This window comes from Corvus cornix, chromosome 1 (genome assembly GCF_000738735.6).
Source record: "Corvus cornix cornix isolate S_Up_H32 chromosome 1, ASM73873v5, whole genome shotgun sequence".
Taxonomy (NCBI): Eukaryota; Metazoa; Chordata; class Aves; order Passeriformes; family Corvidae; genus Corvus; species Corvus cornix.
In genome coordinates this window covers 117,770,055-117,797,113 of record NC_046332.1, presented here as the reverse complement: position 1 = coordinate 117,797,113, position 27,059 = coordinate 117,770,055, and the positions used below count along the sequence as shown (strand labels likewise).

General features: G+C 64.9%; 4 protein-coding genes and 2 non-coding genes across 6 annotated transcripts; 4 read left to right on the top strand and 2 right to left on the bottom strand.

The window, feature by feature from the left end:
- Window positions 1-198: 198 nt before the first annotated feature.
- On the bottom strand, window positions 199-3,780 carry CCKBR (cholecystokinin B receptor). Its single transcript, XM_039554285.1, has 5 exons — window positions 3,481-3,780; window positions 2,203-2,454; window positions 1,714-1,969; window positions 1,516-1,643; window positions 199-1,240 (listed from the first exon to the last, which is right to left on the bottom strand). Exons 1-5 carry the CDS (start codon window positions 3,635-3,637, stop codon window positions 723-725), a joined length of 1,311 nt encoding a protein of 436 aa, XP_039410219.1. The 5' UTR covers window positions 3,638-3,780; the 3' UTR covers window positions 199-722.
- Window positions 3,781-4,014: 234 nt separating this feature from the next.
- On the bottom strand, window positions 4,015-10,136 carry CNGA4 (cyclic nucleotide gated channel subunit alpha 4). Its single transcript, XM_039555830.1, has 8 exons — window positions 10,062-10,136; window positions 9,297-9,966; window positions 9,012-9,132; window positions 8,027-8,140; window positions 7,836-7,942; window positions 5,304-6,296; window positions 4,779-5,236; window positions 4,015-4,155 (listed from the first exon to the last, which is right to left on the bottom strand). Exons 1-8 carry the CDS (start codon window positions 10,134-10,136, stop codon window positions 4,015-4,017), a joined length of 2,679 nt encoding a protein of 892 aa, XP_039411764.1.
- Window positions 9,449-18,050, top strand: FHIP1B (FHF complex subunit HOOK interacting protein 1B). The gene is given in 19 exon segments (XM_039554192.1): window positions 9,449-9,472; window positions 9,828-9,870; window positions 11,383-11,647; window positions 11,725-11,973; window positions 12,389-12,775; window positions 13,451-13,609; window positions 13,690-13,776; window positions 13,889-14,056; window positions 14,275-14,354; window positions 14,567-14,737; window positions 15,367-15,488; window positions 15,491-15,676; window positions 15,679-15,923; window positions 15,926-16,307; window positions 16,377-16,555; window positions 16,869-16,955; window positions 16,957-17,032; window positions 17,448-17,553; window positions 17,555-18,050. Coding segments are annotated over 17 exon segments (3,096 nt in total). The 5' UTR covers window positions 9,449-9,472; window positions 9,828-9,870; window positions 11,383-11,401; the 3' UTR covers window positions 17,721-18,050.
- Window positions 18,051-19,508: 1,458 nt separating this feature from the next.
- On the top strand, window positions 19,509-21,829 carry RPS11 (ribosomal protein S11). Its single transcript, XM_039554395.1, has 5 exons — window positions 19,509-19,613; window positions 20,330-20,461; window positions 20,673-20,748; window positions 21,171-21,300; window positions 21,656-21,829. Exons 1-5 carry the CDS (start codon window positions 19,599-19,601, stop codon window positions 21,777-21,779), a joined length of 477 nt encoding a protein of 158 aa, XP_039410329.1. The 5' UTR covers window positions 19,509-19,598; the 3' UTR covers window positions 21,780-21,829.
- On the top strand, window positions 20,837-20,921 carry LOC120411647. Its single transcript, XR_005604104.1, has one exon. It is a non-coding gene; the product is annotated as a small nucleolar RNA SNORD35 (small nucleolar RNA).
- On the top strand, window positions 21,448-21,537 carry LOC120411646. Its single transcript, XR_005604103.1, has one exon. It is a non-coding gene; the product is annotated as a small nucleolar RNA SNORD35 (small nucleolar RNA).
- Window positions 21,830-27,059: the final 5,230 nt, after the last annotated feature.

Here is a 27,059-nt window from a genome sequence, read left to right as displayed (position 1 = left end):
CCCGCTGCGGCGATGGGTGCACCGGACCCAGGAGTCCCATCCCCCCAGCTACCGCCGCCGCCGGGCTCAGGAGTTCCCTCAGCGGAGGGTCCCATCCCGCCGCCCCCCGAGCCTTGCGCGGTGCCGACCCCACGTCCCGCCCGGAGCTGCCCCGCGGAGCCTCCGTGCCGGCCGGGCAGGAGCGGTGGGAGCAGCGGCGCAGGTGGGCACGGGGTCAGTTTATTGTGACTGTAGCCGGGGAGCAGCGCGGGGACAGCCCGGGCTGAGCTGGGGGTGCCTCGACCTCCCTCAGCCTCCGACCTGCCCAGCCCCAAGGTTCCTCCCGCCCAGCCCCTCGCCCCCACCCAGTCGGGGACTCGGAGGCACTGGGATGGAGCGCGGGATGGGGCGTAAGGGTGTCCCGGGAGGGCGGGAGACTGGGGGTGCCCTGATCTGGGAGGCACCAGAGAGGGGCACGGGGGGTGCTGGCAGCACCCGGGGGAGCCAGGGCGGGGTTCATGCTCGGGGGGGTCCTGCTGGGGGTGTCCAGCTCAGGGGGACCCAGGCACTGGTGTTAGGGGACCTAAGGGGGTCTAGCTCAGGGGTCCCAGGCTGCTGAGGATAGTGTAGCTGAACTTGGAGAGCAAGGTTCTGGCCATGGGGGGCTCATGGGGGTCCAGCTCACGTGGGTGCCGGGCACTGGTGTTGGAGGGCTCAGGGGGTTCCAGCTCAGGGGCGCCGGCTCAGGGGGGTCCCAGGCTGCTGACAGTAGTGTAGCTGAACTTGGAGAGCGAGGCGCTGGCCATGGGGGGCTCGTCCTCGGGTGGGCGGCGGGGGCAGGCGCGGCGGCACCCCCAGCCCGCACAGGTGGCCCCAAAGGCCTTGCGGAAGCGGCGGTTCATGAAGCAGTAGATGAGGGGGTTGGCGCAGGCTGAGGTGTACGAGAGCAGGTGGATGAAGGCGATGGGGGTCCCCGAGAGTGCCCGCTGGGCTGCCCGCGGGGCAAAGGCACGCCAGGTGTTGGCGGCGAAGATGGGCAGCCAGCAGAGGAAGAACATGGCCACGATGACCACCAGCATGCGGATCACGCGCCGCTTGGCCGCCAGCTGGGCCCCCGAGCTGTTGATGCGTGCCCCGTCCTGCTGCGCAGCCGCCCCCAGCGCCCGCAGCTCCAGTGCTGCGCCCGGACGTGACAGCTGCAGGTAGCACCCGTCACCCTCATCACAGGCGGGCGCTGGGTCCCCCCCGATGCTGTGCTGGGCTGTGGAGTGAGGAGGCATGGTCACGGCCATGGCACTGTAGGGACACGCTGCATCCCAACACCATGGGAGCATCCTCCAGGAGGGGTGGGATGGGGTGCAGGGGACATGGAAGTGGACATGGCACCATGGGGACATGCTGCACCCCAAGGCTACAAGGAGGTCTCCAGGAAAGGGGGGTGTCCCTGAGGAACCCACCACTGTGGGGAGCAGGGGTGAGGGCTCAGCCCTCCCTCTCCTCCTGGGGTGGGCACTCTGCCACGCCCCATCCCCTCACCTGCCACCTCCCTCTTGACGTCCAGCTCGAAGCGGATGCCACGGTAGAGCTCACGGGAGATGAGCCCGTACGCCACCGTCATCACCACGCCTGGGATGAAGAAGAGGACGAGGAGCAGCAGGACGTACCTGGGACAGGTGGCCCCCGTCACTTGGCATCCCCTCACCCCTGCGTTCCCCTTCCCTCCCCGGGACTCACCAGACCTGCCGGACACGCTCGCTGGGCCAGTGGTGTGTGCACTGTGCGGGGGGCGGGCGGGGGGCGGCGGGGCGCGTGGTGCTGTACACGGCGTAGGGCACCATCAGCAGTGCTGCCAGGGCCCAGGTGCCGGCGATGACGCGGCAGGCGTGGGACCGTGTCTGCCAGGCGCGCGACTGCAGCGGGTTGCAGATGGCACTGTACCGCTCGATGGCAATGGCCACCAGGCTGAAGGTGGACACGGCCACCGAGACCCCTGCGGGAGGCAGGGGGTGTCAGTGGGCGTGGTGTGATGCTGCAGGCCCCCACCTCCTCCCGAAGCCCCCCAGCCTGTTCCATGTACCTGTGAGGTAGGGATAAGCCCCCTACATATGCACGCGGTAGGGATGAGCCCCCTCCCTGTGCCCCTGTGTACCACCAAGGTAGGGATGTGCTGTGTTCCCCCATACCCACGAGGTAGGGACAAGCCCCCACTGTGCCCCACCCTACCCATGAGGTAGGCGACAAGCTTGCAGACGACGTCGCCGAAGATGAAGGCGCCCATGAGGCCGGGCAGCAGGGTGAAGGGCATGCAGCACAGTGCCAGGAGCAGGTCACTCAGTGCCAGGGACAGCAGGAAGCAATTGGTGACGGTGCGCAGTCGCCGGTTCAGCGCCAGCACGGCCACCACCATCGCATTGCCCCCGACGCTCAGCACGAAGATCAGCGCGTACAGCACCACGCGCACTGCCACGTCCAGCTCTGTGGGCAGCAGGGCACCGGCGCTGCATTGGGACCCTGGGTGCACCCCAGAGGCACCACGAGGGCACCCCAGAGGCACCCAGGTGGCACCCTAGAGGCACTCTGAAAGCACTTCTGAGGGCACCGTAGAGATCCCCCCCACGGCACCCCAAGAGTAGCCCGGTGGCACCCCAGAGACACTCTGAAGGCACCCCAAAGGCACCCCAGCACAGGCCCAGGCACCGGGACACCGGGGCTCCAGTGTGACTGGCGTGGGTTCGCTGGGGACCCATCAGACGAGTGCATCGTTTCCCCCCCCGTCTGGCAGCCGCCGGGATTTGGGGTGAACCCCGTGCCCCCTGGCTCAGTTCTGTGAGGCTGGGGGACCCTCACCCAGGTGGGTGCCCCCCAGCACAATTCTGTGAGGCTGGGGAACCCTCATCTGGGTGAGTGCCCCCATCCTGCCCACCCTCCGCCTCGGTGCTGAGCCGCGGCTCCCCCCGGCAGCGCGGGGACCGGGGACGTGCAGCCCGGGAAGGGGAGTGACAAGCCGGACTAGGGGCTCCAGCCGGGCGGTGGGATGGGGTTAGCGGTCTTGGCTCTGGTGGTGGGGTGGGATGGGGGCGTCCCAGTCGAGGGTCCAGTTGGAGGTCCCGGCCCCGGCAGTGGGGCAGCGGTGCGGGGCGGGCGGTGTCTGTGTCCCTGTCGGAGTCCCCTCCGGCCTCCTGCTGCCGCCGGCACAGGGCGGCGTGCTCCCCCCGGGCGGCGCCGAGATCCGCACCGGGACCACTGGGCAGTGCCGGGGCCGCCGAGCCCCCGCCCGGGGCGCGGGGGTCGGGAACGATGGGTGCGATGAGGGGCACGGCGGGGGACGGGGGCGGCATCGGTCAGGGACCGGGAGAACCGGAGGGCGAGGCGGCGGGCGCCGGGGTGGCACGGCGGGACGAAGCGGGGTGCTGGCGTGCCGGGGGGCGCAGGGCCGGGCACGGAGTGGGGGTACCCTCCCGGCTCCATCCCGCTCCTTCCCCCCCCCGCCCCCGCTCTCACCTCTGGGCGCCGGGGGCCCGCGGAGGCCCCTGCGGAGGAGGTCGCAGACCGAGCCGTTGGTCCCGGTGCCGGTGCCGGTGCCGGGTCCGTTCCCGGTGCCGTTCCCGGAGCGGCAGAGCATCTCCTGCAGCGACTCGTTGAGGGGCCGGGGGTCCATGGCGGGGACCCCCCACCTCCCCCCGCCCCTCCTCCGGCAGGAGGCACCGGGAAGGACCAGGCACCGGGAGGCTCCGGGAGGGACGAGGCTCCGATCTGCTCGGAGCCGCCGGTGGATAAGCGGGGGCGGCGCCCGGCGCGGGGCGGGCGGGGGGCGGTGGCGGCGGCGGGGGGAGCCCGGGGGGTGCTGGGGGCGCGGGGGAGGCGGGACCGGGGGGAGCCCGGGGCGGGGGGAACGGGCGGGGCCATGGAGAGTACCGGGAGCGGGGCTCGGGGAGTACCGGGCTGCGGCCGGAGTCCCGGGCAGGTCGGGGGGCGTGGGGAGGCTCCAGACCGGGAGCGCTCTAGCGGCAGCGGCTGCCGTCACCGCGGTGTCTGTCACCGCGTCCCTGCGGCTGACCCCGGCATGCCCCGGCGGGGCTGGGGGTCCCGAGCTGCTCCCGACTCCGCAACTCCATGACCCTGACCCGTCCCCATCCCGGCTCCTTCCCCGTCCCGGTCCCCGTCCCGCAGCAGCAGCTGTCGGTGTCACCCGACAACAGTTGTCGCTGCTGTCCCCCTCCAGGTGACCCCTCAGCACTGCGGAACTAGTCCCTCGGCATCCCCACCCCTCGTGGGACCCCGACCCTGGTGGGACCCTGAGCCTCGGAGAGATCCTGCACCCCTCTGGAGCTCTGTGACCCAGAGGGACCCTGTGGCCTGGGGAGAGCCTGTGCCCTTCTGGGACCGTATGTGCCACTGGGACCTCGTGCCCCAGTCTGTGCCCTGGGGGGGCCCTGTGCCCTGAGGGGACCCTGTACCCTGAGGGGACCCTGTACCATGGGGGTATCACATGCCTTGAGGGGTGCCTGTGCCCCCCTGGGACCATATGTGCCACTAGGACCTCGTGCCCCAATGTGACCCTGTGCCCTGAGGGGACCCTGCACCATGGGGGTACCGTGTGCCTTGGGGGGACCTTGCATGTTACTGGGACCCTGTGCTCTGTGGGGACCCTGTGCCCTGGAGTGGCCCTGCACCCCAGTGGGACCCCATCCTCCTGCAGGACCTGGTCCCTGAGCAGGACCCTGTGCCCTGGGGGCACCCTGCACCTTGAAGGGACCCTGTTTCCTGAGGGGACCTTGTGCCTTGGTTGAACCCTGTACCCTGGGGGGGCCCTGTCCCCCAGTAGGGCCCTGTGTCCTGGCAGGCTGCTGCGGTGAGGCCGTTCCTGCTGCCCCATCTGTCCCTGCTGCTCTGTCCCGTCGCTGCTGCCACAGGTGCAGCCACCCCTCGAGGCGCTGGACGCGCAGGGCCACGCGCAGGGCACTGGCCTCCAGCTGTGCCAGCAGTCGGGCTGCCCGTGTCTGGAGCCCCTCCAGGGCCACCTCCAGCCCCTGCAGCCGCCGCTCGGCCTCGGCCTCGGCCGCCACTGCTGCCACCTCAGCTCCAGTGTTGAGCTGGCCCATGCGCAGCAGCAGCTCCCGGCCCTTGGCCTCCATGGCAGCACGGGCACAGGGGAACTCAGCCAGCACCTCTGTCAGGTCCTCCTTGCCCAGGCAGAACAGGTCTGAGTACCCGATGCTCAGGATGTTGGCCGTGCGCCGGTTCCCTGCCATGTTGCCTGTGGGGCAGGGGGCCGTGAGCCCAAGGCGACCATGGGCGGCATCAGGGTGCAGTGTGGAGCTCACCCTTGATGTTGATGAGGCTGATCTCCCCAAAGTAGAGCCCCTCGCCCAGCACGGCCAGCTGCGTGACACCATCCTCGGCCACCACAGCCAGGCGGCCCTCGCGGATGAAGTACATCTCGCGGCCCACATCGCCACGCCGGCACACGAACTCGCCGGGGCTGAAGACCTGCGGGCGCAGGCGCAGCACCAGCTGCCGCAGCACGCTGTGCTCCCAGCCGCGGAACAGCCCCACGCGCCGCAGGGCTGCCAGGTGCACGCTGGCTGCCACCTCGGCCTGCAGGCCCTGCGGCAGGTGCTGCAGCACCTCCCGCTCCGCCGGCAGCTTGCGCTGTGCCCGCAGGTGCTGGTGCCAGCGCACCACGCGCCGCACCAGCCACCCGCCCGCGCCCCGCGCCCGCAGGTACCGCTGCATCGGCCCCACGTCTGGGTAGAAGGCGGCGTCGGCTGCGCTGAGGTTGACGATGACGGCGCTGATGTTGCCGGTGATGGTGGCAAAACCCAGCATGGCCAGGAGGAAGCCGGCGGTGACGAAGAGGAACTCCTCCTCGCGCTGCGGGGCTGGTGTGTCGCCCACCATGGCCAGGACCAGTGTGGAGAAGTAGAAGCTGTGCAGGTAGCGGCGCAGCAGTCGGGTGAAGCTGGGGCAGACCCAGGGGTCAACGCCCAGCCCCAGGTGTGCCGACAGTGCGAAGTAGAGGCAGCCATGCCAGTGGATGCCCAGCAGCAGGTACAGCATCAGCTTGGCCACACGGAACACGTTGGGCCATCCCGTGCGTGTCTCGCACCGGTCGAAGGCCTCGAAGAGCCGCGGCAGCCGTAGGCAGCGGTTGGCGCGTGCTGCTGGCACCCCTGGGACCCTGGGGACCCCTGGGAGCAGACAGAGCAGCTCGGTGGGCAGCACAGCCATCACATCCCAGGGGAAGGTCCAGGAGCCCAGATAGCGCCGCCGCGTCCGGCTGACGTCCTGCACCAGGATCCCATCCTCTAGGAAACCTGAGTGGGCAGCCAGGGGAGCCATGGCACTACAGGGGGTTCAGGGTTTGAGGGGCAGGGGTTGCTCAGGACCTCCCTGTGATGGGAGGAGGCTCACAGTGGGGACGAGGCACTGGTGTCTGTGTGTGTGCTCAGCATGGGGCACAGGGGGGACGCAGGGGTCAGGAGCCCTGGATGGGCACCCTGGGGGATGTCACTGGTGGTTCCCTGGGCTGCCATGGGGCTAAGGGGGTCAGCGGTGGGTGCCAAGACTCAAAACCACCCACCCAGATGTTCTCTGTGTGGGGCTGGGTGATGGCTGTACCGGGTGGGAGTGCGTGCGTGTGTGTCTCTGTGTGTGTATGCTTGTATGTACACGCCTGCATGTGTGTGTATGTGTGTGTGTGCACACCTGTGTGTGTCTCTGTGTGTGTATGTACACACCTGTGTGTGTGTATGTACACACCTGCATGTCTGTGTGTGTGTGTATGTACACACCTCTGTGTGTGTGTGTGTCTGTGTGTGTATGCATGTATGTGCATGCCTGCCTGTGTGTGTATGTGTGTGTGTGTGTACACCTGTGTCTCTGTATGTGTGTGTACACACCTGTGGGTGTATGTACACACCTGGGTGTATGTACACACCTGCATGTCTGTGTGTGTATGTACATACCTCTGTGTGTATGTGTGTGTGTCTGTGTGTGTATGCATGTATGTGCATGCCTGCCTCTGTGTGTATGTGTGTGTGTGAGTGTGTACACCTGTGTGTCTCTGTACGTGTATGTACACACCTGTGGGTGTATGTACACACCTGCATGTCTGTGTGTGTGTATGTACACACCTCTGTGTGTATGTGTGTGTGTGTCTGTGTGTGTATGCATGTATGTGCATGCCTGCCTCTGTGTGTATGTGTGTGTGTGAGTGTGTACACCTGTGTGTCTCTGTATGTGTATGTACACACCTGTGGGTGTATGTACACACCTGCATGTCTGTGTGTGTGTATGTACACACCTCTGTGTGTATGTGTGTGTGTCTGTGTGTGTATGCATGTATGTGCATGCCTGCCTCTGTGTGTATGTGTGTGTGTGAGTGTGTACACCTGTGTGTCTCTGTACGTGTATGTACACACCTGTGGGTGTATGTACACACCTGCATGTCTGTGTGTGTGTATGTACACACCTCTGTGTGTGTGTGTGCACACCTGTGTGTCTCTGTGTGTATGTACACACCTGCATGTCTGTGTGTGTGTATGTACACACCTCTGTGTGTGTGTGTACACACCTGTGTGTCTCTGTATGTGTATGTACACACCTGTGTGTCTGTGTGTACATCTCTGTGTGTGTGTATGTGCACATCTGTGTGTGTGCACAGCTGTGTGTGTCTGTGTATGTGTATGTACACACCTGTGTTTATGTATGTACAGACCTGTGTGTCTGTGTGCGGGTACACACCCGTGTCTTTGTGTGTCTGTGTGCACATACCTGTACATCTCTGTGTTTGTGTCTGTACATCTTTGTGTTTGTGTCTGTACACACCTGTGGGTGTTTGTGTCTGTACACACCTGTGTGGAGGTGCACAGCCATGTCCAGCAGGTACAGTGCATCGCTGAGCCCATCCAGGGCCTGCCACAGCCCCACGTGTGCCTCCTGCACCTCGGTGAAGCAGCACCTGGAGTACAAGTGGCATCATGAGGCATCACTGGGACGGGGCCAGGACACCCCACACCCCCACCCCAACCATACTGCCTGGCACCTGAGGATGAGGATGACCCAGTTGTAAAGGATGGGCAGAACCATGAGGCTGATCCATCTGTAGTGCCAGTCCCCGGCGGGGTCCAGGGTCCAGTTCCGAGGGGTGGCAGTGTGGCTGGGGGGCACAGAGGGACCTGGGGTCACTCCATCCCCATTTGGAAGCCCTCTGCCCCACGCTCACCCCCGGCTGCCAGTGGCTCTAAGGCTCAGCCAGACCCCCAGCTCCTGGGGGACTGAGGGGTCCCTGCTGTGCCCCTACCCCCAACCCCACGGGAGGCAGCCACGCCCTGCTCACCCCGTGGCATGTCCAGTGCCGGCGCTGGTGCCGGTGCCAGCCCTAGCCGCGGCCGTGGATCCAGACGTGCTGCAGGGCCGGAGCCAGGCCCAGTGGCAGGACAGGAGGGAGCCGAGGGTCTGCATCCTTCACAGCAGGGATCCTGTGCGTCCTGATAGCGGGGGTCCTGTGCACCTGAGCGCCTGGCAGGTGCTGCCGCCTGCCCCGGTGCCAAGTGCGGTGCCAAGGGGACCCAACCGCGGGGCTCCTGCAGCATGGGCGTGTCCTGGCAACGTGGGGTCCCCAGGGTACCCACCGGCCTCCTGGGATACCCGGGCTGAGGCAGCCGCTGTGCCAGCTCCCCCGGGCATGCTGGGGCACGGAGCCACGGCCAGGAGTGTGCTGGGGGCCAGGCTCGTCTCCAGGAACAGCAGCCGGTGCCAGGCAGTGCCCTGTGCAGAGGTGTGGCAGCTCCCAGTGCCTGGTGCACGGGCCAGAGCCGTGCCCGGTACGGGGTTACCTGGCAGAGGGGCGCCCAGTACAAGGTTATCAGTGCCAGGGAGGGCCCGTTTCTGGGGCGCCTGGTACAGGGGTTCTGGGGGGTCCCGGTACAGGGGTACCCGATTCCGGGGTGCCCAGTTCCGGGACGTGCAGCGTGCAGGGGCTATCCGGTGCAGGGGGTCCTAGTACAGGGTAGCCGGTGCCCAGTTACGGGGGATCCCAGAACAGGGATGCCCGGGCCAGCGGCGTGCCCGGTTGCGGGTGGTGCCCGTACTGGGGTTCTCGGTGCCGGGAGTCGCAGCACCTGGGTACCCGGTTGTCGGTGACCGGCTCTGAGGGTTCCCGGATTCTGGGGATGCCTCATTCCGGGGGGGCCCCAGTACCGCCTTTCCCCGTTCCCGGCTCCCGGTTCCCACGCGCCCCCGGCCCCGCCCGGTCCCGCCCCGCTCCCGGAGTAGCCAATGAGCGCTCGGCTCTCCCGGGAGGCCCCGCCCACCGAGGCATGTGGGCGTGTCCCCGGCTCCGGTGGGCGTGTCCCCGGCTCCGGTGGGCGTGTCCCCGGCTCCGGTGGGCGTGTCCCCGGCTCCGGTGGGCGTGTCCAACGCCGCGCGGGTGCGTCGGGCGCGGCGGGAAGATGGCGTCGGGAGCGCGGGGCCCGTGGCGGGGGCGGGCGTGAGCGGCGGCACTGGGGCGGACCGGGAGGGGCCGGGGGCACCGGAGCACCGGGAACGGGGACACCGGGAATGGGGACACCGGGAGCGGCGGGCGTGGGCAGCGGGGCTGGCCTCGGGGCAGGTCCAGCCGCCCTTCCGCCGCGGTCCCGGGGTGCCCGGGCCGCCGCCCGCCCTTGGCCGCGCGGGGCCGGAGGGACCGGGCCGGCCCGGGCGGTGTCGGGGATGAGGGGACCGCGACGGGGACGGGTCTGAGCGGGCCGCGGTGCCGTGGGGCGAGGGGCCCAGTCCCGCTGGGGCTCGGGGGGTTCCGGGGGGTCCCGGCCCCGCGTCCGACGCCTCTTCTGCCCTCCGCAGGTGCGGCGCTGACGGGACGGGACCGCCGCGGCCTTGACCCAGGTAGGCGGCCCGGCCCCGGGGTATCGAGGGGTCCCGGTTATGCGTGACCCCGGAGCCTGAGGGGGTCCCGGTCCCGGTGTCTCCGTGGCTCCGGGCCTGAGGATGCCCGAGTGAGCAGCACCTACCGCGGGCTGGGGGACCGCGGCCCCGGCTCGGGGGCAGCTCCGGGCTGTGACAGCCCCTTGCCTCACCCGGACCACCGGCGCCTCCCGGCGACCCCCACACCGTGCTCCGTTTCCCGGTGCATCGGAGGGGCCGGCGATCATCACCCACAACTTCCTGGCACTGGGTGCCATCCTCTGTGCATGGTGGCCGTGCCCCCGGTGTCCCTGTCCTTGCCCTGGTGGCACCTGGTTGTCATCCTGTGCCCTCGGTGTCCCTGCCTGCAGCGTCCCTTTCCCTGGTCTGGTGGCACCTGGTCACCCCCCAGTGCTCTGGCTACTTTGTGCCTGGGCCGAGGCTGCCCCCCCACCACAGCCCCTCCGGGTGGCACTGGGGTGCCCCTGCTGTGGTGCCATGGCCCCGTGCTGTGCCCCAGTGGCTGGGTCCTTCGGCACATGGCGGGCACGGCCAGGTTGGGTTGTGGGGGCACTGGTGCTGGTGACAGCTGGTGTCCCTGTCCCAGCAGCATGGCTCTGGCTGCGTGTCAGATGGGTCCCTGCACTAGGGACGTCACGGTGTGCCACATCGTGGCCTTTGCCTCAGTGTTCCTGTGGGGCCGCAGTGCCAGGTCCCAGGGCTGGCACTGCCCCGGCATTCAGCGGGTCTAACTTTAGCAGCCACACGAGCACTGGCTGTGGGTGGGACGGGCTGTGCTGGGTATAAATAGACAGGCCCTGCCCGTGCCGTGTCCCGCTGCCCCAGCTTCAGCCACTTCCCATTCCTGCTCCTGTGGTTTGGGGTGTCTTTAATGGAAGTTTCACTTCCCCAAGCCCCACGCAAGGGCTGTGGCACTGGCTCTCAAAGCCATTTGCCCTTAGGGAGCTCAGGGGCCCCTGTGGTGTCCCAGGCACACACAGCTCAGGGGCCCCTGTGGTGTCCCCACAAACCCAGCTCTGCAGCCTCGTAGTGCTCAGTCCCGTGCTGGTGCCTGCGGTGGCAGTGGTGGTGCTAGGGCATGGGGCCCTATAAATATCCCGGCAGTGCTGTCGTGCTGCACCGGCTGTGGGTGCTGCTGAGCATGGGGGTGGGCAGCTGTCCCAGCTGTCCCGGTGTCCCTGCGGGCTGCTGGGTACTCCCCACACCCATGCTGGGCCAGCTCCCGGTCTAAAGTCCAGTACTGAGCGTGAGCAGGGCTGGGATCCAGAGTCCTCCAGCCACCACTGCTCCACCATGCTCACCCGGCCCAGTTCCCAGTGCTCTGGCTCTCCTGCCTGCCTTTCCTCTTGCTTGCCTTCCTTTCCTCCTGACTTTCTTCCCTCCTGGCTTCTGTCCTACTTTCCCTTCTCCCTCCATCCCTGCTGCCAGGCGTGTGGTTGGGCTGGGGATCTCTGATGGCCCCTCTCCCTGCAGCCCAGCCACTGGCAGCAGCATGGAGAAAGGACCCTGGCGTCCCGCCCACTCCCCTGTGCCCCCACGGTGGTGCCAGGCCGCATCCAGACCGGTCGGGTGCCCCGGTGCTGTCCGTGACCCCGTGCTGATGGAGAGGATGAGCTGGCTTAGCAAGCTGACCCCACGGGCAGGTGGGCAGCGAGCCCCCCGCAGTGCCAGCCTGCAGCCCCCTGTCACTGCTGACCCCGAGACCTGCCTCATGGTCTTCAAGAACCACTGGGCACAGGTGAGTGGGGTGGGGGGCAGTGGGGATCCCCCCAACCCTCCAGTCCCCAGCCCCCGCTGCCAAGTCCCCTCCCACAGGTGCTGCGGATCCTGGAGCGGCGTGGGAGCAAACCGGCCCCTGACGACCTCAGTGCTGTCCGCAACAACACCTACCAGATGCTGAACCTGCTGGCTGAGGATCGGCCCTGGGGGGACGGGGACGGGGACAAGTCACAGGGGGACGGGGACGTGGCCTGTGGGCCCATCCTGGAGTTTGTGGCTGCTGAGAACCTGCTGGAGCGGCTCCTGTGCTGGCATCTGCAGGGAGACTTCACCGAGGAGAGGAAGGTCTGAGTGGGGGGAGCAGAGGGGTCTACAGGGGTGGGAGGTATGTGGGGAGGTTGGGACAGGCTGGATCCAAGGGGTGAAGGTGGTGGGTTGAGGGTCAGCCAGGCCAAGGGTAGGGTGCTGCCCCAGGGCATGTTCAGGTTGGATTGGATTGGGGTTGAGACTAGATGGGCTTAAGGTCACTTCCAACCCGAGCCACCCTGAAAACTCTGTGGTGCTGGAGGAAATTCCTCATGAAAAGAGCTGTCCAGCCCTGTCACACGTGGCCAGAGCAGTGCTGGAATCCCCAGGCCTGGGGGGATTCACAGCCATGTGGATGTGGCACCTGGGGACATGGTTCAGTGGGCTGGGCTGTGCTGGAGGAACAGCTGGACCTGGTGGTCTCTGTACCTTTTCCCCCTGTCCTTGTTGGCAGGTGGAGCAGCTGAAGCTGTATGAGATGCTGATCAGCCAGGCCCGGCAGCCCCTGCTGCGGCACAAGCCAGTGCTGACGCCACTGCTGCGCCTGCTCAGCGTCTGCGCCGAGCCCGCCTCGGCCCCGCTCGAGAACAGCCTGGTGCTGCTGCTCAACCAGCTCTGCGTCTCCGTGGCCCGTGAGCCAGCCATCCTGGAGCTCTTCTTCCACAGCCACACGGACCAGGGCCCCGCCAACCTCATCATCTTCTCCCTCCTCATCCCCTTCATCCACCACGAGGGCACGCGGGGCCAGCAGGCACGTGACGCGCTGCTGCTCATCATGGCCATGTCGGCCAGCAACCGCGCCGTGGCCCAGTCCATCACTGACAACTCCTACTTCTGCCCGGTATGGATCCCCCGTGTGGCATCCCTGTCCTTGGGGCAGTGTTCGCCTCCCTGGGGTGATGCCACTCTTCCTGCTATGGTGTCCCCCTCCCCAGGGCAATGTCCCCGCCGTGGGACAGTGCTGGGACCCTGCACTGCTGGCGCAGGATTGGGTTGGGCCCTTGGGGCAAGAGCCATGGACAGGCCTGGAGGGAGAAGGCCTGCCCTGGCTTGGGGATGGTGGGGGGGGGCAGGGCTGGAGATTATGGGGGACTTGGGAGTGATGGAAGCTTGCAAATGATGGAGAGCTTTGGGATAGAGGGCTTGGAGATGATGGGAGATCTGGGGGCGATGGAAGGTCTGCAAGTGATGGGGGGGCTTGGAGGTGACAGAGTAGCCTACAGATGATGGAGTGCTTGGGGATGAGGGGCCTGGGCACAGGGTGCTTGGAGATGATGGGGGGACTTGTTTCTCATGGGAGGCTTGGAGATGATGGCGGGCCCAGCTCTGGGGATGAGGGGGGCCACTCCCTGGGGTCAGTGGTGAATGCAGGGCCCAGCCCAGCTGCCCTGCCTGGAGCACTGGAGTGGGGCAGGTTCCTGTGGGGGGCAGGTTCCCAGGGTTTGGGGAAGGCTGGTTGGGTCCAGCAGCCAGAGGTCCGAGGGGCTGCGGGGCAGCCGAGTACATGTGTTCCCAGGTGCTGGCCACGGGCCTGAGCGCCCTGTACTCCTCCCTGCCCCGCAAGATCGAGGTGCGAGGAGATGACTGGCACTTCCTGCGGCGTGAAGACTGGATTGGCGTCTCCTCCCTCGTCCTCTTCATGAACTCGCTTGAGTTCTGCAATGCCGTCATCCAGGTGGGGCTGAGTGGCTGCCAGGAGCTGTGTGGGGCTCCCAGCCCCATAGGGGGCTGCCTGACTCCCCTGTGGCCCCGCAGGTCGCCCACCCACTGGTGCAGAAGCAGTTGGTGGATTACGTCCACAACGGGTTCCTTGTGCCTGTCATGGGGCCGGCGCTGCACAAGGTGAGGGGCCCCTGGCAGCAGGTGTGGGATGGGGGTCTCCTGCCCGCGCGGGCGGGCAGGGCCCCGTGCTGCCCATCCCTGTGATGCCTGGCTCCACATGCCTGTCCTGCAGACCTCGGTGGAGGAGATGATTGCGAGCACAGCGTACCTGGACCTGTTCCTGCGCAGTGTCAGTGAGACGGCGCTGCTGAAAACCTTCCTGCGCTTCGTGCTGCTGCACCGGCACGACAACACAACCATCCTGGACACGCTGGTGGGCCGCATCAACAGCAACTCCCGAGTGAGCCCTGTGGCCCCCCATGGCCCCCAACATCTCCATCCCATCCCAAGCATCCCTATCCCCAACATCCCCACCCTCATCTTTATCTTGTCCCCAATATCCCTATCCTCATCCTTGTCCCATCCCGCTCCCATCCCCTTCCCCTGTCCTGCCATGGGGTGGGTGGCACTGCCGCCTGCCCACTCTGCTGCCCCTCTGACACCCCGCACTGTCCCCAGCTGTGCATGGTGTCCCTGAGCCTCTTCCGGACCCTGCTCAGCCTCAACTGCGAGGATGTGATGCTGCAGCTGGTGCTCAGGTAACAGGGGCTGGGGGGGGTGCTGAGGGGGGCCAGGGGTCACCTGCTGCTGGCCCGCCCACTCTGGGGGCTCCTCTGGGATGGGCCTGGGGAGTGCCCACACGGATGTGAGGCAGCCATGTCGCTCGCCCCCTGTGAAGGGGCTGGGGTCCTGTGCAGGGTCCTCGTCCCTGTGTCTCCCCTGCAGCTGCCCTGTGCCACCCTGCCCCCAGGTACCTGCTGCCCTGCAGCCATGTGATGCTGAGCCAGAAGCGGGCGGTGCGGGACCTGGACATCTATGGGAAGACAGCGGCTAAGTTCCTGTCGCTAATCCCGCGCTGCTGCCGGCCCGAGAGCCCCCACCGCCCCACGACCGGGATGAGGAGCCCCCTCCCGGGCCAGGGGTATGCAACTGTGGCCCCTCAGAGCCCCTCCATGCCCCGGCTTGGTGCTGAGCCCTCTCCCCATGGCCCCTCGCACCCCATCCCCCCTGGGTCCCGGCACTGAGCCCTCTCCCAACATCCATCTCTGCAGCCCCTCAGACTCCCTTCCTACCCTGGCTTGGCACTGAGCTGTCCCATGCTATCCCTGCAGCCCTTTAGGCCCTGTCTGCCTCCTGACTTGATGTGGAGCCTCCTCCTGGGGTCTCCACAGCCGCTTGTAACCCATCCCTGCTCCTACCTGTTGATGAGTCACAGCTGTGCCATCCCTATGGCCCCCCTCCCTCACACCCTGGCCCCATCCTGTCCCATTGCTGAGCTCTGCTTTGCTCTCCCCTTGGACCCTGAGCCTCTGGTGCCATTCCTGTGGCACTTTGAACCCCATCCTCGCCCTATCCTGGCACAGTCCCCCATGCCGTGCTATCCCCACATTCTTGAGCCCTGTCCTGGCACTGAGCTCCCCTGTGCAGTCCCCATGGCCGCTGGGACACCACCATTCCTGTCCTAGCCCGGTGCTGAGCCTCATCCCCCATCCCCTGGCACCCTGAGCTCCCCCCGGCACCAGCCGGGTGCTGACTCCCGCCATCCCGCAGGCCATGGCAGCCCCGGTGCAGACGCCCCCCGGCACCGAAGCCGTCCACGCCGTCCCGCCTCTCCTTCTTCATGCGCCAGGCCAGCCCGGCCCCCGCTGAGGCTGCAGCCCCCCGCTCCCCCGGGCCCCCGCGGGCAGCCCCTCCCGGCCTGGCCCCCGGGATGAGGTGGCAGAGCTGGACAGGAACTACCTGGAATACCTGCGGGACGCACGGCACAGCATCGACCGCTGCGCCTGGGCCTGCCGCGTCTGGTCGGCCCCCTACGATGGCGAGGACCCCCGTGCCCCCAGCCCCACTCCCGACCCTGACAGCCCCCAGGACGGCCCCCAGGACCCCCCACCCCACGGACTAAGAAGCGGGGGCTGCCCGAGGAGGGGGCGCGGGAGGCGCTGGGGGGCCCCTCGGGGTGATGAGCCCAGCGCTGGGGGCCTGGCCCTGAGCCCCGGGACAGGGGGACACTGGTGAACGGGGCACATGGGGCGGCTGAGCTGGGGCGGCCAGAGGGGGATGTGGTGGTGAAGAAGGTCCGTCGGAGCCCCCAGGGCGAGGGCGCTGGGGGGCACCGAATGGGGCCCCCCGGGCACAGCCCCCTGGCTGGGAGCCTCTGCCCTCGGTGGACTCGCTGTTGGAGGAGCTGCTGGCCCGCGTGCCTGCCGAGCCTCCCGGCGCCGGTGTCTCCATTGAGACCTTCACGGAGGAGCTGCGTGAGATTGAGGCTGAGATGCAGAATGGGGGTGTGGGGGGGGCCCCAGCCAGCCCCGCAGAACCCCCTGAGCCACCCCTGTCCCATGAGGAGGAGGAGGCCTTCGCCAGCTTCACCGTGCTGCCCGAGGGGGACACAGGGACTGGGCGGGCACCACCACGGCTCCCAGACCCCCTGGCGCAGGTGGTGGCCAGCCCGCCGCGGGCGGTGGGGCCACCCCCCAGCCAGCCCTTCACAGGTGGGCACGGGGGGACAGGGAGGGTCCCAGCTCCCTGCAGGGCCCTGCCTGATGCGCCTGTGTCCCCAGGCCCCTTCGTGTCGGTGCTGTTCGGGAAGCTGGAGAACATGCCCCACAACTCACTGTATGTCAACTTCCTGCTGACGGGGCTGGTGGCCCAGCTGGCCTGCTACCCCCAGCCCCTGCTCCGCTCCTTCCTGCTCAACACCAACATGGTCTTCCAGCCCAGTGTCAAGTCCCTGCTCCAGGTATGGTCCCCGGGGAACCCCTGCGCTCATGGAGTCATGGGAAGGCGTTGGAACAGCCCCCCAAGATCACTGAGTTCCCCCCTTGTGCTGCCCGGCCTACCCCTGCCCCGTATTCCTAAGTGCCACAGGCACATGGCTGTAACCTCTCTGGAGACGGGGATCCCCCTACTCCCTGAATCCCCTGTTACTGTGGAGACCCCCCCCATTCCTGTAGGGGTACCTTGTGCTCAAGGGAACAACCCCATCCGATGGGGACCCCCCTTCCTGTGGGGACCCCTGTTCCCGAGGGGACCCCCATCCTGTGGTCCTGTAGGTGCTGGGCTCGGTGAAGAACAAGATCGAGAGCTTTGCTGCCAGTCAGGAGGATTTCCCAGCACTGCTCTTCAAGGCCAAGAAGTACCCTGATTGCCCGGGGGCGGCTGGACTGGGCTGAGGGGCCCGGGGCTGTCCCTGCCCTGCGGCGCCCTGACACCCTGGGTGAGGGCATGGCCTTGGATGGGGGGCTGGGGTCTGTGTGGGGGGCTGGGGTTGTGCTGGCAGTGGCACGTGGGGCTGGGGGCTGCACGTTGTGTTGTCCCAGGGGCTGGGGGTTGCATTGGAAGTCTGGTGTCTGGGTGGGGTGTGGGGTCTGCGCAGGGCCTGGGGAGGGGCCCGAGGATTGTGCATTGTGCGATAGGGAGGGCTGGAGTCCGTGCAAGGGGCTGGGGGTTGTGGGGGGGAGCTGAGGGCTGCACAGCGGTCTGGATGCCATCCCCTGTGTGCCCGCAGCCAGGAGCTGTCCCTTGGGTCTGGCGGAGGTTCTGGGGGGTGCTGGGGGCTGCACTGGGGGCCGTATGCCCCCCTGTACCCCCCCGCCCAGTGCCCCTGATCCTTGCCCTCCGCGTGCCCCCAGCCCGCAGCCGGAAGCCGTCCCTGGGGGAGCTGCTGCTGCGGCACGCCAACAGCCCGACCCGCGCACGGCATGCGGCGCAGCTGGCGCTGCAGGGGCTGCGGGACGGGGGGCTGCACCCTCTGGCCCCCTCGGCGCGGCAACGGCGAAGCCCTGCGCGTCCGCAACGCCGTGTACTGCGCCGTCATCTTCAGCGAGTTCCTCAAGGAGCTGGCAGCCATCGCCCAGGCCCACGCCGTCACCTCCCCCTTCCTCACCGAGCCCCCCGAGGAGTGACCCCCGGGCCCCCTTTTTAACCCCGGACTCGACCTTTTTAATTTATTGGGGCGGAGCTGGGCCGAGGCCGGGCCTGCACTTTGGACACGAGTGGCCGCCCCTCGCCCCGGGGGAGCAGGGCAGGACCCTGGGGGCCCCCGGGGCTCGCAGGGCGGGGGTCGCGGGGCGGGCTGGCTCTGCCCCCCTCGGCCCCCTGGGGGTTCCTGGTGCCCACCCAGCCGCCCTCTATGCAACCCCCGGGGTGTGGGGCTGGGGGGGCTGTGCATGGGGAGGGGATGGTGTGTCTGTGCTGTGTAAAGCCCTTCGGAATAAAGGGTCTGATTGAGGGCATCGCCTCCCCCCATCTGTGCAACTCTCGGGGTATGGGCGGGGGCTGGCCAGGATACCAGGGCACCCCTGCATGGCTGGGTGACCACATCATGCTGCTGCCCTGAGACAGCCCATGTCTGCTCCCTCCTCAGCGCTGGGGGGCTGTGGGGCCCTATGGGCAGCCACGGGTTGTGGGGTGAAGCTGTGACTGTCGGGGCTTGTGACAGCAAGTGGCCTGTGGAGCACTGGTTCCCCCAGGTGTGGGGCCACCGACCTGGGACACGCCCAGGACCCTGTTCATGGCAGTCACCCAGAGGTTTTCCAGTGTTGCTGGGGTGAGAACGGAAACTGGCATGAGAGTGGAGATGCAGATAATTAGGATGGGATGGGGTTGAAGGGGATGGGCCCCAGTGGTGGTATCTCCTGGGCTGTTGTGGGTTTTGGGGGGCACTGAGCCTTATGGGCCTGGTGGGTGCCCCCAAGGCCATGGCTGCATTCTCTGTCCCAAACACCCCCCATGCTCCATGACCTGTGGGAGCAGCGACTGGAGAATGTCTGGATTTCCCGTTCCAATAGTTCATGTGTTTATTCCAGTCACTCAGTGTCTTCAGTGCGGCTTTTCTCCAGCTGCACGGTGCAGATACACCGGGGAGGAGAGTGGGGTGAGCTTTATTCCAGCCTTTTCCCTAGCAGTGTGGAATGTCAGCCAGCCAGCAAAGGGACATGGAGCCACCCCCAGGCTAGAATCTGGGGGGCCCTGCCTGCATTATCTCCAGTTCCAGCCTTTGCAACCCTGCAGATGAGCCTTTTTCCTAATTGCCAATCGATTTATGACCAACTCCCACTCATCTGTTCGAGGTTTTGCCCCAGATGAGGTCATCTCTGTATCAGCCAGAGGCAAGGCTGAGGAAGTGATGCTTTCCCCTGTGCTGGGACTGCTGAGGCCACACCTCGAGGGCTATGTCCCGTTCTGGGTCCCTCAGTTCAGGAGGGACATTGAGGCGCTGGAGCGTGTCCAGGGCAGGGAAGGGAGCTGGGAAGGGGCTGGAGCCCCAGGAGCGGCTGAGGGAGCTGGGAAAGGGGCTCAGGCTGGAGCAAAGGAGGCTCAGGGGGGACCTTGTGGCTCTGCACAAGTCCCTGACAGGAGGGGGCAGCCGGGGGGGGTCGGGCTCTGCTGCCAGGGAACAGGGACAGGAGGAGAGGGAACGGCCTCAGGCTGGGCCAGGGGAGGCTCAGGGTGGACAGCAGCAGGAATTTCCCCATGGAAAGGGAGCTCAGGCCTTGGCAGGGGCTGCCCAGGGAGGTCTGGAGTGCCCATCCCTGGAGGTGTCCCAGGAAGGGCTGGAGGTGGCACTCAGTGCTCTGGGCTGGGCACAAGGTGGGCATCGGGCACAGGTCAGACTCGGTGGCCTCCCGAGCCGCTCCCGCTCCTCCCGCCCCGGGAGCCCGCCGCCGCCGCCCCGCACCGTCACGCCAGCCGCGTGACGTCACTTCCTGCCCCTGCTCCCTCCCCCGGGTTAACCCGCGCCCCGCGCGCTCCGCGGCCTCTTTCCGGCCGCGCGCGCCAAGATGGCGGACACGCAGGTGGGTGCTGCGCGGGGCCCGGGGATACCGCCGGGACACCCCCGGGACACCGCCGGGCAGACCCCCAAGAGGGGGATGCTGGCCCAGCGGTGTTAGGCGGTGCGGGGGAGGCGTGCGGGAGGGGCGGTGGGTGCCTGAAAGGGTGTGGAGGGGGATTGCGAGAGGAAGTCTCGGGGATCTGGGTGTGGGAGGGGGAGAGGGACCCGTTCTCCGCGGTTGGTGGAGCGAATCGGGGGCCGGAATCTCAGTGTCGGCGAGGGATGGGTGGTCTCGATTCGCCGGGATTTTGGGGGAGGGGGCGGCTCTCGGCGCGCCGGGGTTTTGAGGGCAGTGGAAATCTCTGTGCCCGGGGGTTTTATTGGCTGCGGGGAGGCTCCCATGGCTCGGGGTTGGTAGGACGAAGGCAGGGGCGGAATGTCGGTGCCCCACAGGTTTGGGGTGGGGGAGCAGAGCCGTGCCCGGAGCTTGGGACGGGGTCTCGGTGCACCGAGGGTTTGGGGGAGGGCAGAGGGTCCAAGCGGGGGCGGGGGGGGGGGGGAATCTCGGTGCTCCGGAGTCGTGTGCGGTCCTGGGGCCTGGGGTTGTGGAGGGAAGGTGGGGAGGGTCTCGGTGCCCCGGGACAGGGCTGGGCTCGCTCTCGGTACTGAGGATCCTTTGTTGGGGTCTCCCCCCGGTGCTGCACCCCGTGCTGACCCCCCCATCCTGTCCCACCCCAGACGGAACGTGCCTACCAGAAGCAGCCGACGATCTTCCAGAATAAGAAGCGTGTGCTGCTGGGCGAGGGCGGCAAGGAGAAGCTCCCCCGCTACTACCGCAACGTGGGGCTGGGCTTCAAGACCCCCAAGGAGGTGAGGGGGGGCCTGGGTATGCGACTGGGGCCATGGTGGTCCTGATGTGGATGTGGCATTTCAGGACAGGGTCAGTGGTGGCCTTGGCAGTGCTTCCTGGACTCGAGGTTTCTGGTGAGCCGTTCCATGATTCCTGTGTGTATGAGTGTTCTCTGGGCTCTGGTGGTGTGTGAGCTGTATCTCCCCACTTAGCATCCACCTGTCCTTGCAGGCCATTGAGGGCACCTACATCGACAAAAAGTGTCCCTTCACCGGGAATGTCTCCATCCGAGGCCGCATACTCTCAGGTGAGCTGGAATGTCCCCAAGGGAATCCCATGGGAGATCTGGGGCAGGCAGCCCAGCCCCCCGAGGTAGCCTGCCTTGGTCCTGGAGCCGCAAATGATGCCAATCTCACGATGGTCTGCTGAGCCCACCACGGGCCTGACGACACTGCCACATGGCTTTACTGATGCAGGTGACAGGGCCAGGTGCTGTCCAGGTGTGCTGGAGGGCAGCTGCGGGGGTAGGATGGGAGCGTTAGGAAGTGCGTTAGAAGGGCTTGAAAAAGAGCCATAATTGGGTTTATGACAGAAAGGGGGAGGTTGTGGCCTGGCAGTGAAGGGGCAGTAAAAGAGGAGAAATTCCTGGAATTGGTGCATGTTGCTACCAGGCGCCACACTGATCCCTGCCAGTCCCTTGTGTCTCAGCTGTCGTGTCCCCCTGTCCAGGTGTGGTGACCAAGATGAAGATGCAGCGCACAATCGTCATCCGCCGCGATTACCTGCACTACATCCGCAAGTACAACCGCTTCGAGAAGCGCCACAAGAACATGTCTGTGCACCTGTCCCCCTGCTTCAGGTGCGTGTGTGTCCCTGGCTGTGCTGGGCTGCCTGGGGTGTCCCCACACCTGTTCCTGCTGCTTGTGTGTAGTGCTGAACTCACCCAGGCTGGTGGGGGCGGGACGTGGGTGGGTTCATAGCTCCTGCTCACCTGGAACCTGCTCACAGGTTATGATGTCCAAACTCACGATGGTCTGCAGAGTCCCCCAGGTGAGGGGCTGCTGACAATGCCACTGGCACGTGCTGAACCGTGGGGCAGGTTCCAGGCACCACCTGTGGGAGCCTTGAGTTCTCTCCAGGAAGAGCAGCCAGGCTCGGCATTGTGAGGAACAGGTGAAGCTCAAGGAGCTCCCTGACCCCGGGTGTCGTTGCAGGGATGTGCAGATTGGGGACATCGTGACAGTGGGCGAGTGCCGCCCCCTCAGCAAGACCGTGCGCTTCAACGTGCTCAAGGTGACCAAGGCTGCAGGCACCAAGAAACAGTTCCAGAAGTTCTGACACCTGTGGGGAGAGGTGTGGGAGGAATAAATGTTGGGAAAGTGGAATTACCTGTGTGTGAGCTGAAGTGAGTTGTGTGCAGTGCAGACGGGGACCGCTGGTGATGTGAGGGCTCAGCTGTGTGGTGCTGGGAGCACAGGTCACGGCACAGGGCAGAAGGGGACACTCTGCCTGCTCTGTCACCCCCGCTGTGTCCCAGTTCAGTGCTGGTTTGTTCCGGGCTGTGTCTCCCCTCACAGTGCCGCTGCAGCGGGTGCTAGGTATGGGTTTGGTAATAATTCAGAACGTGAAGTCACCTGGTGCTGGCAGGGGCAGGTGTGGCCCTGAGGGTTGTTCTCAGGAACGAGTGGTTCAGCAGTGGTGGCAGCATCTGAGGCCAGCCCTCGTGGTGTCACCTTCACATCCAAGTGTCCAAGGGCAGGTTGGATGGGACTTAGAGCAGCCTGGTCTGGTGGAAGGTGTGTGTCCCTGCCCATGCAGGGGGGTGGAACTGGATGAGCTGTAAAGGTCCCTCTCGACCCAAACTGTTCCATGATTCCCTGACCTCTGGCTGCCTCCACCTGCTCCAGGTGAGCCCCGCACCTTTGGCTGTGGGCTGGAGCTGGAGCTCCAGGGTTGAGCTGTAGCCATGCTTCATGCTCAGACTCTTGGAAGAAACCTCACCGTTAAGAGGATTCATACAATTGCCAGTAACTTTGAGTTTTCGGGGCTCGGTGGGATCCATACCTTCCTTCTTGGTGCTGCCAGAACCACGGGACTGTTGCATGTTTGCACTGGAAATGGGAGCAGCGGAGGACATGGCACCTGGTATCCAGGGACAACAAGCAGGAGAGTGTCCGGTGGGTCGGGAGGGTCTTTCTGCTGTCCAGTGCCAGCAGGTGCCATGAGTGCACTGGGATTCATCCCCCAGTTACCTGAGGAGTGTGGAACATCCTGAATTGGAAGGGATGCACAGGGACACTCGGATCCTTGTGCCCAACCAGAGTCACCACGGTCTCAAGAAGCATTTCCCGACTTCAGCCTCGGGTGATGTCATTGCCTTGGGCATGAAGCTCCTCCCGTCAGGGGCCTTAACAGGGAGCACGTGGTGCAGGAGAAAAGGGACAGGACACGGGATGGGGCATCCATCAGCCACTCCCTTGGGACCCTGGCATGTGCCTGTGTGAGACCCCCAGCTCCTGAGCGGGGGAGCTGAATCCCCCAGCACTGCACCCTGTGAACCATCCCAGCATTGAAACCCCCCAGACTGAGGTGGTGCCACCAGCCCTGGCTGTGTCCCGCAGCAGAGGACTACAAGAAGGACAAGCTCTGCAACCAGCTCCTTCCCGAGCCCAGACGGTCCGGGATAGGGGTGGAGCTGTGGACAGCAGGAGTGTCTTGCACCTGGGTGACCTGAGTGCTGGGATGGCATCGCAGTGGGTCCCAGGAGGGTTGTTGGGTCCTGCTGCAGGATGTGCCCTCCAGTGTTCCAGCTGCACCATCTGTCAGCAGTGGTGCATTTGGGAGCATGGGCCTTCTGAAAACCACATTAATGATTTCTGTGGCAGGGCTGTGCCCTGGCCTGTGGCAGCTTCTGTGCCCTCAGCTTATGCTGCCTTCGGCTGGCCTGGGCTGACCCTTCCTGGTGCCAAATGCCACTGGTTTGTCTCTGGGCTGTGGCGTTGGGGATGCTGGGAGTGAGCCCTGACTCCAGCAGTGGGGACACCTTTACCTGACTGTCAGACCCGGGTGAGTGGTGCTCAGGCTGCTCTGTGCAGTCTCATGTTCCTGAGACTCATCCTCATCCTCTCTGTCCTGCCTCTCCTCCCATTCCCAGGACAGCTGTCTCAGGCTCCCCGTGGTGCTGGGTGTCTCTGGGACACCTCCTGTGGCAGGGCCAGCGTGTGACTGTGACTTCCCAAAGCTTCAATGCCCATTCCCAGGTGGAGCCGGGGCCCAGTCCAGGGGAGCCCTGCAGCACCGAGGGTTGTGGTGTTTTCTCCCACGGTTCCCATATGGAAGCCCCCAGGGCCAGCACCAATCCACAGGCTGCTTGGAGCCTACATCCCCCACACCTTAATGCCCAATTATTTGCTCCTTGGGAGATTATCCCAAACCTTCATCCCAGAGTGATTAGTCCTCCTCCTTCACTCCCATAAGCAGATTTATTTGGCTAATGTGCCTCTCCTGTGAATTATCCCCAAAAGCCTGTTTTTAACACCAAACTGTGATTTTACCAGGGTGTCTGAGCTGGGGGTAGCCTATGTTCCCCTCGCCCCGAACCCTGCTGGGAGCTGTGGCTCCCGGTGATGTCCCTGCTGCACCTGACAGAACCGGCACAGGGACAGCTCATGTTAAAAGCTTTCCTTCTTAATCCCTTCCTAAACCCTCCTAAGCCCTCATGACATGCTCAGAGTTGCTGGATTTGGGTTTTTTTGGGGAAGCAGCGTCCAGCAGTGGTGAGGGGAGCAATCTGTGTCCCCTTGGGGACCCCCATTTCACAGTTGCTGGGTTCTACCTTCTGCCAAAAGATCACAGAAGCTTCAGTGTCAGAGCTGAGGGACCAACCCCCTTCCAGTGGCAGGAGTGGGGCACTTTGTCCTTTTCCTTCTTTGCTCCAGGGCAGGAACCGTTGTTTGGGGCTGTGGGGGCAGGAGGATCCTCTGGCACAAGATGAGCCAGCCTGGCACAATCCATGTCCCTGGAGACCTTCTGCCTGGCATGGGAGAGCCAGCCTGGCACGATCTATGGCTCCAGAGAGCTTCTGCCTGGCACAGGAGAGCCATTCTGGCATGATCCATGGCCCCAGGAGCTGGTGGCTGTTCCATGGCCCTGGCTGTGTCCCTCAGCCAACCCTGACTTGCCAGCATGGAACAAATGCTGCCACCCCCCCATTCAGTGAACTGAGGGTTCCCTTCATCAGCCCCATCCAGCTCTCTCAAGGTTGGTAAATTTTGGAATGAATTCTCCTGTCGGGCAGCTCAGTTATTCTGACTGCACTTGCTCCAGCTGCTGAAGGGACTCCTCGTACTCTCCCTGCTCATGCCATGAAGTGGGAATTCACCACCCTTGAACTGACCATGGCACCTTTATTTTCAATCCAAAGTTCCCAAATGCAGAGACATTTGTGGACCTAAGGGGCTCATGATTCCAAGGTGGAGCTCCCCAGTTCCAATTTCTCAGGGGCTGGAAGGGAACTTAAAACCCATCCCATTCCAAACCCCTGCGATGGGCAGGGACACCTCCCACTGTCCCAGGCTGCTCCCAGCCCCAATGTCCAGCCTGGCCTTGGGCACTGCCAGGGATCCAGGGGCAGCCCCAGCTGCTCTGGGCACCCTGTGCCAGGGCCTGCCCACCCTCCCAGGGAACAATTCCTGCCCAATCTCCCATCCAGCCCTGCCCTCTGGCACTGGGAAGCCATTCCCTGGCTCCTGGCCCTCCATGCCTTGTCCCCAGTTCCTCTGCAGCTCTCCTGGAGCCCCTTTAGGCCCTGCAAGGGGCTCTGAGCTCTCCCTGGATCCTTCTCCTCTCCAGCTGTACACCCTCAGATCTCCCAGCCTGGCTCCAGAGCAGACGGGCTCCAGCCCTTGGAGCATCTCCTTGGCCTCCTCTGGACTTGCTCCAGCAGATCCATGTCCTTCCTGTGCTGGGGAAAAACCAAAAGGGCCGGGATTCACCCATCTGCTCTTTCCAGGCTACATTTGCCCTATGGGTCCCCTCTGGCTGGGACCCCTCCCTTGTCCCCTGAGGTCTCTGGGGTGACCCCTGCTCTGGAAGTGTTTGAGGAAGGGTCTGAGGATGATTTGGACCCCCTGAGGCGGTTGCTTGCCCAAGCTTTCAGCCTGCCTGGCATCTGCCTACTGAGATTCCATGGATTTCCCTCTCTTGGAAGCACCTGCAGCAATGTTTTCCTCTCAGCCCCAGTTTGGCTGTGGTGGCTCCCCTCTGCCCGCCCTCCTTTGGCCATCTAAGTTGGAGCTGCCTTGGCCATCCCCTTCCAGCTCCACATCCTGGTGCATCTCTGTCCTGCCAGTGAGGATTCTTTCTTCCAGGACTGAGAACCCAACTCTCCATGGGTGGCTTCCCTGCAGCAGCTCTGGGAAAAAATAGGTGTTAGGAAACATTAGATATTAGGAAAAAATAGGTATTAGAAAAGAATTATTTACTGAGAGGGTGGTCAGGCCTTGGCAGGGGCTGTCCAGGGAGGTCTGGAGTGCCCATCCCTGGAGGTGTCCCAGGAAGGGCTGGAGGTGGCACTCAGTGCTCTGGGCTGGGGACAAGGTGGGGATGGGGCACAGGTTGGACTGGATGATCTGGGAGGTCTTTTCCAATCTTAATGATTCTGTGATTCCTGGTGGCCAAACCCAGGCTGTGTTTCCAGTTCTGAGCTCCTGAGCTGCTGCTCTCTTGAGCCACTGAGCACCCCCAGCCCCATTCCTGCTGGTGCCCCCCTGTCCCTCCTGGCTGGGTGGCTGCTGCTGTGGGTTCTCACTGAAATCTCCACGTTGGAGCACCAGCCTGTGCATATTTCATTATTTCTTGAGGAATTTAATTTGCAAACTCAATTTAATCCGTGGATCTGCAGCCGCGGGGACGTGCTGTGCTGCTGGCACAGCGCGGCAGCTCCCGCCTCGCTCTGCGGCTTTCTTGGTATCAGCATCCTCGTGGCCACCGCTCCTTTGTTGAGTTCCTGGGAGTCCTTCCCCCGTGCTCTCACTGAAGGCCACTGCTGCCACCTCATCCCAGTCCCCGGCCCCAGCACCGTGCTGCTGACGCACACAGCCCCGGTTCGCTCCCTTCCTGCCCCTCTGGTGAGTGATGCTCTAGTCTGTGTTCAACAGCCACTTCAGGATACTCCGTCCCACGCTTTGGCTCCTAAACCCGTGGTCATCCCTTCTGGCAGTGCTGGTGTCACCCCTCGCTTCAGAGTGAAGCTCCTCCTCATCCCCCTGTACTCCTGCAGCTCATCCAGAGTCACCCTTCAGGACCCAAACAATTCAATATTCTGCAAAAGTGAAAGTCTAATAACTCCCGTGAATAAAATTTGGGCTTGAACAGGCATGGAGCACCCTGCTCAGTGGAAGGGACTGGATGAGCTTTGGGTCCCTCCCAACCCAAATCATTCTGTGACTCTGTGATTAGAGCACTCCAGGTCCCATAAAGGGAATTGCTAAATGCTTCCTGAGGCAGACAGGGGACAATATTCATCATCTTTTGGGGGCAAAGTCCGTCATCTCCTAGGACAACATCAAGCATCCCTCAGATATTGCTCAAGACGGTGCAACAGGGTCAGGTCCTCAA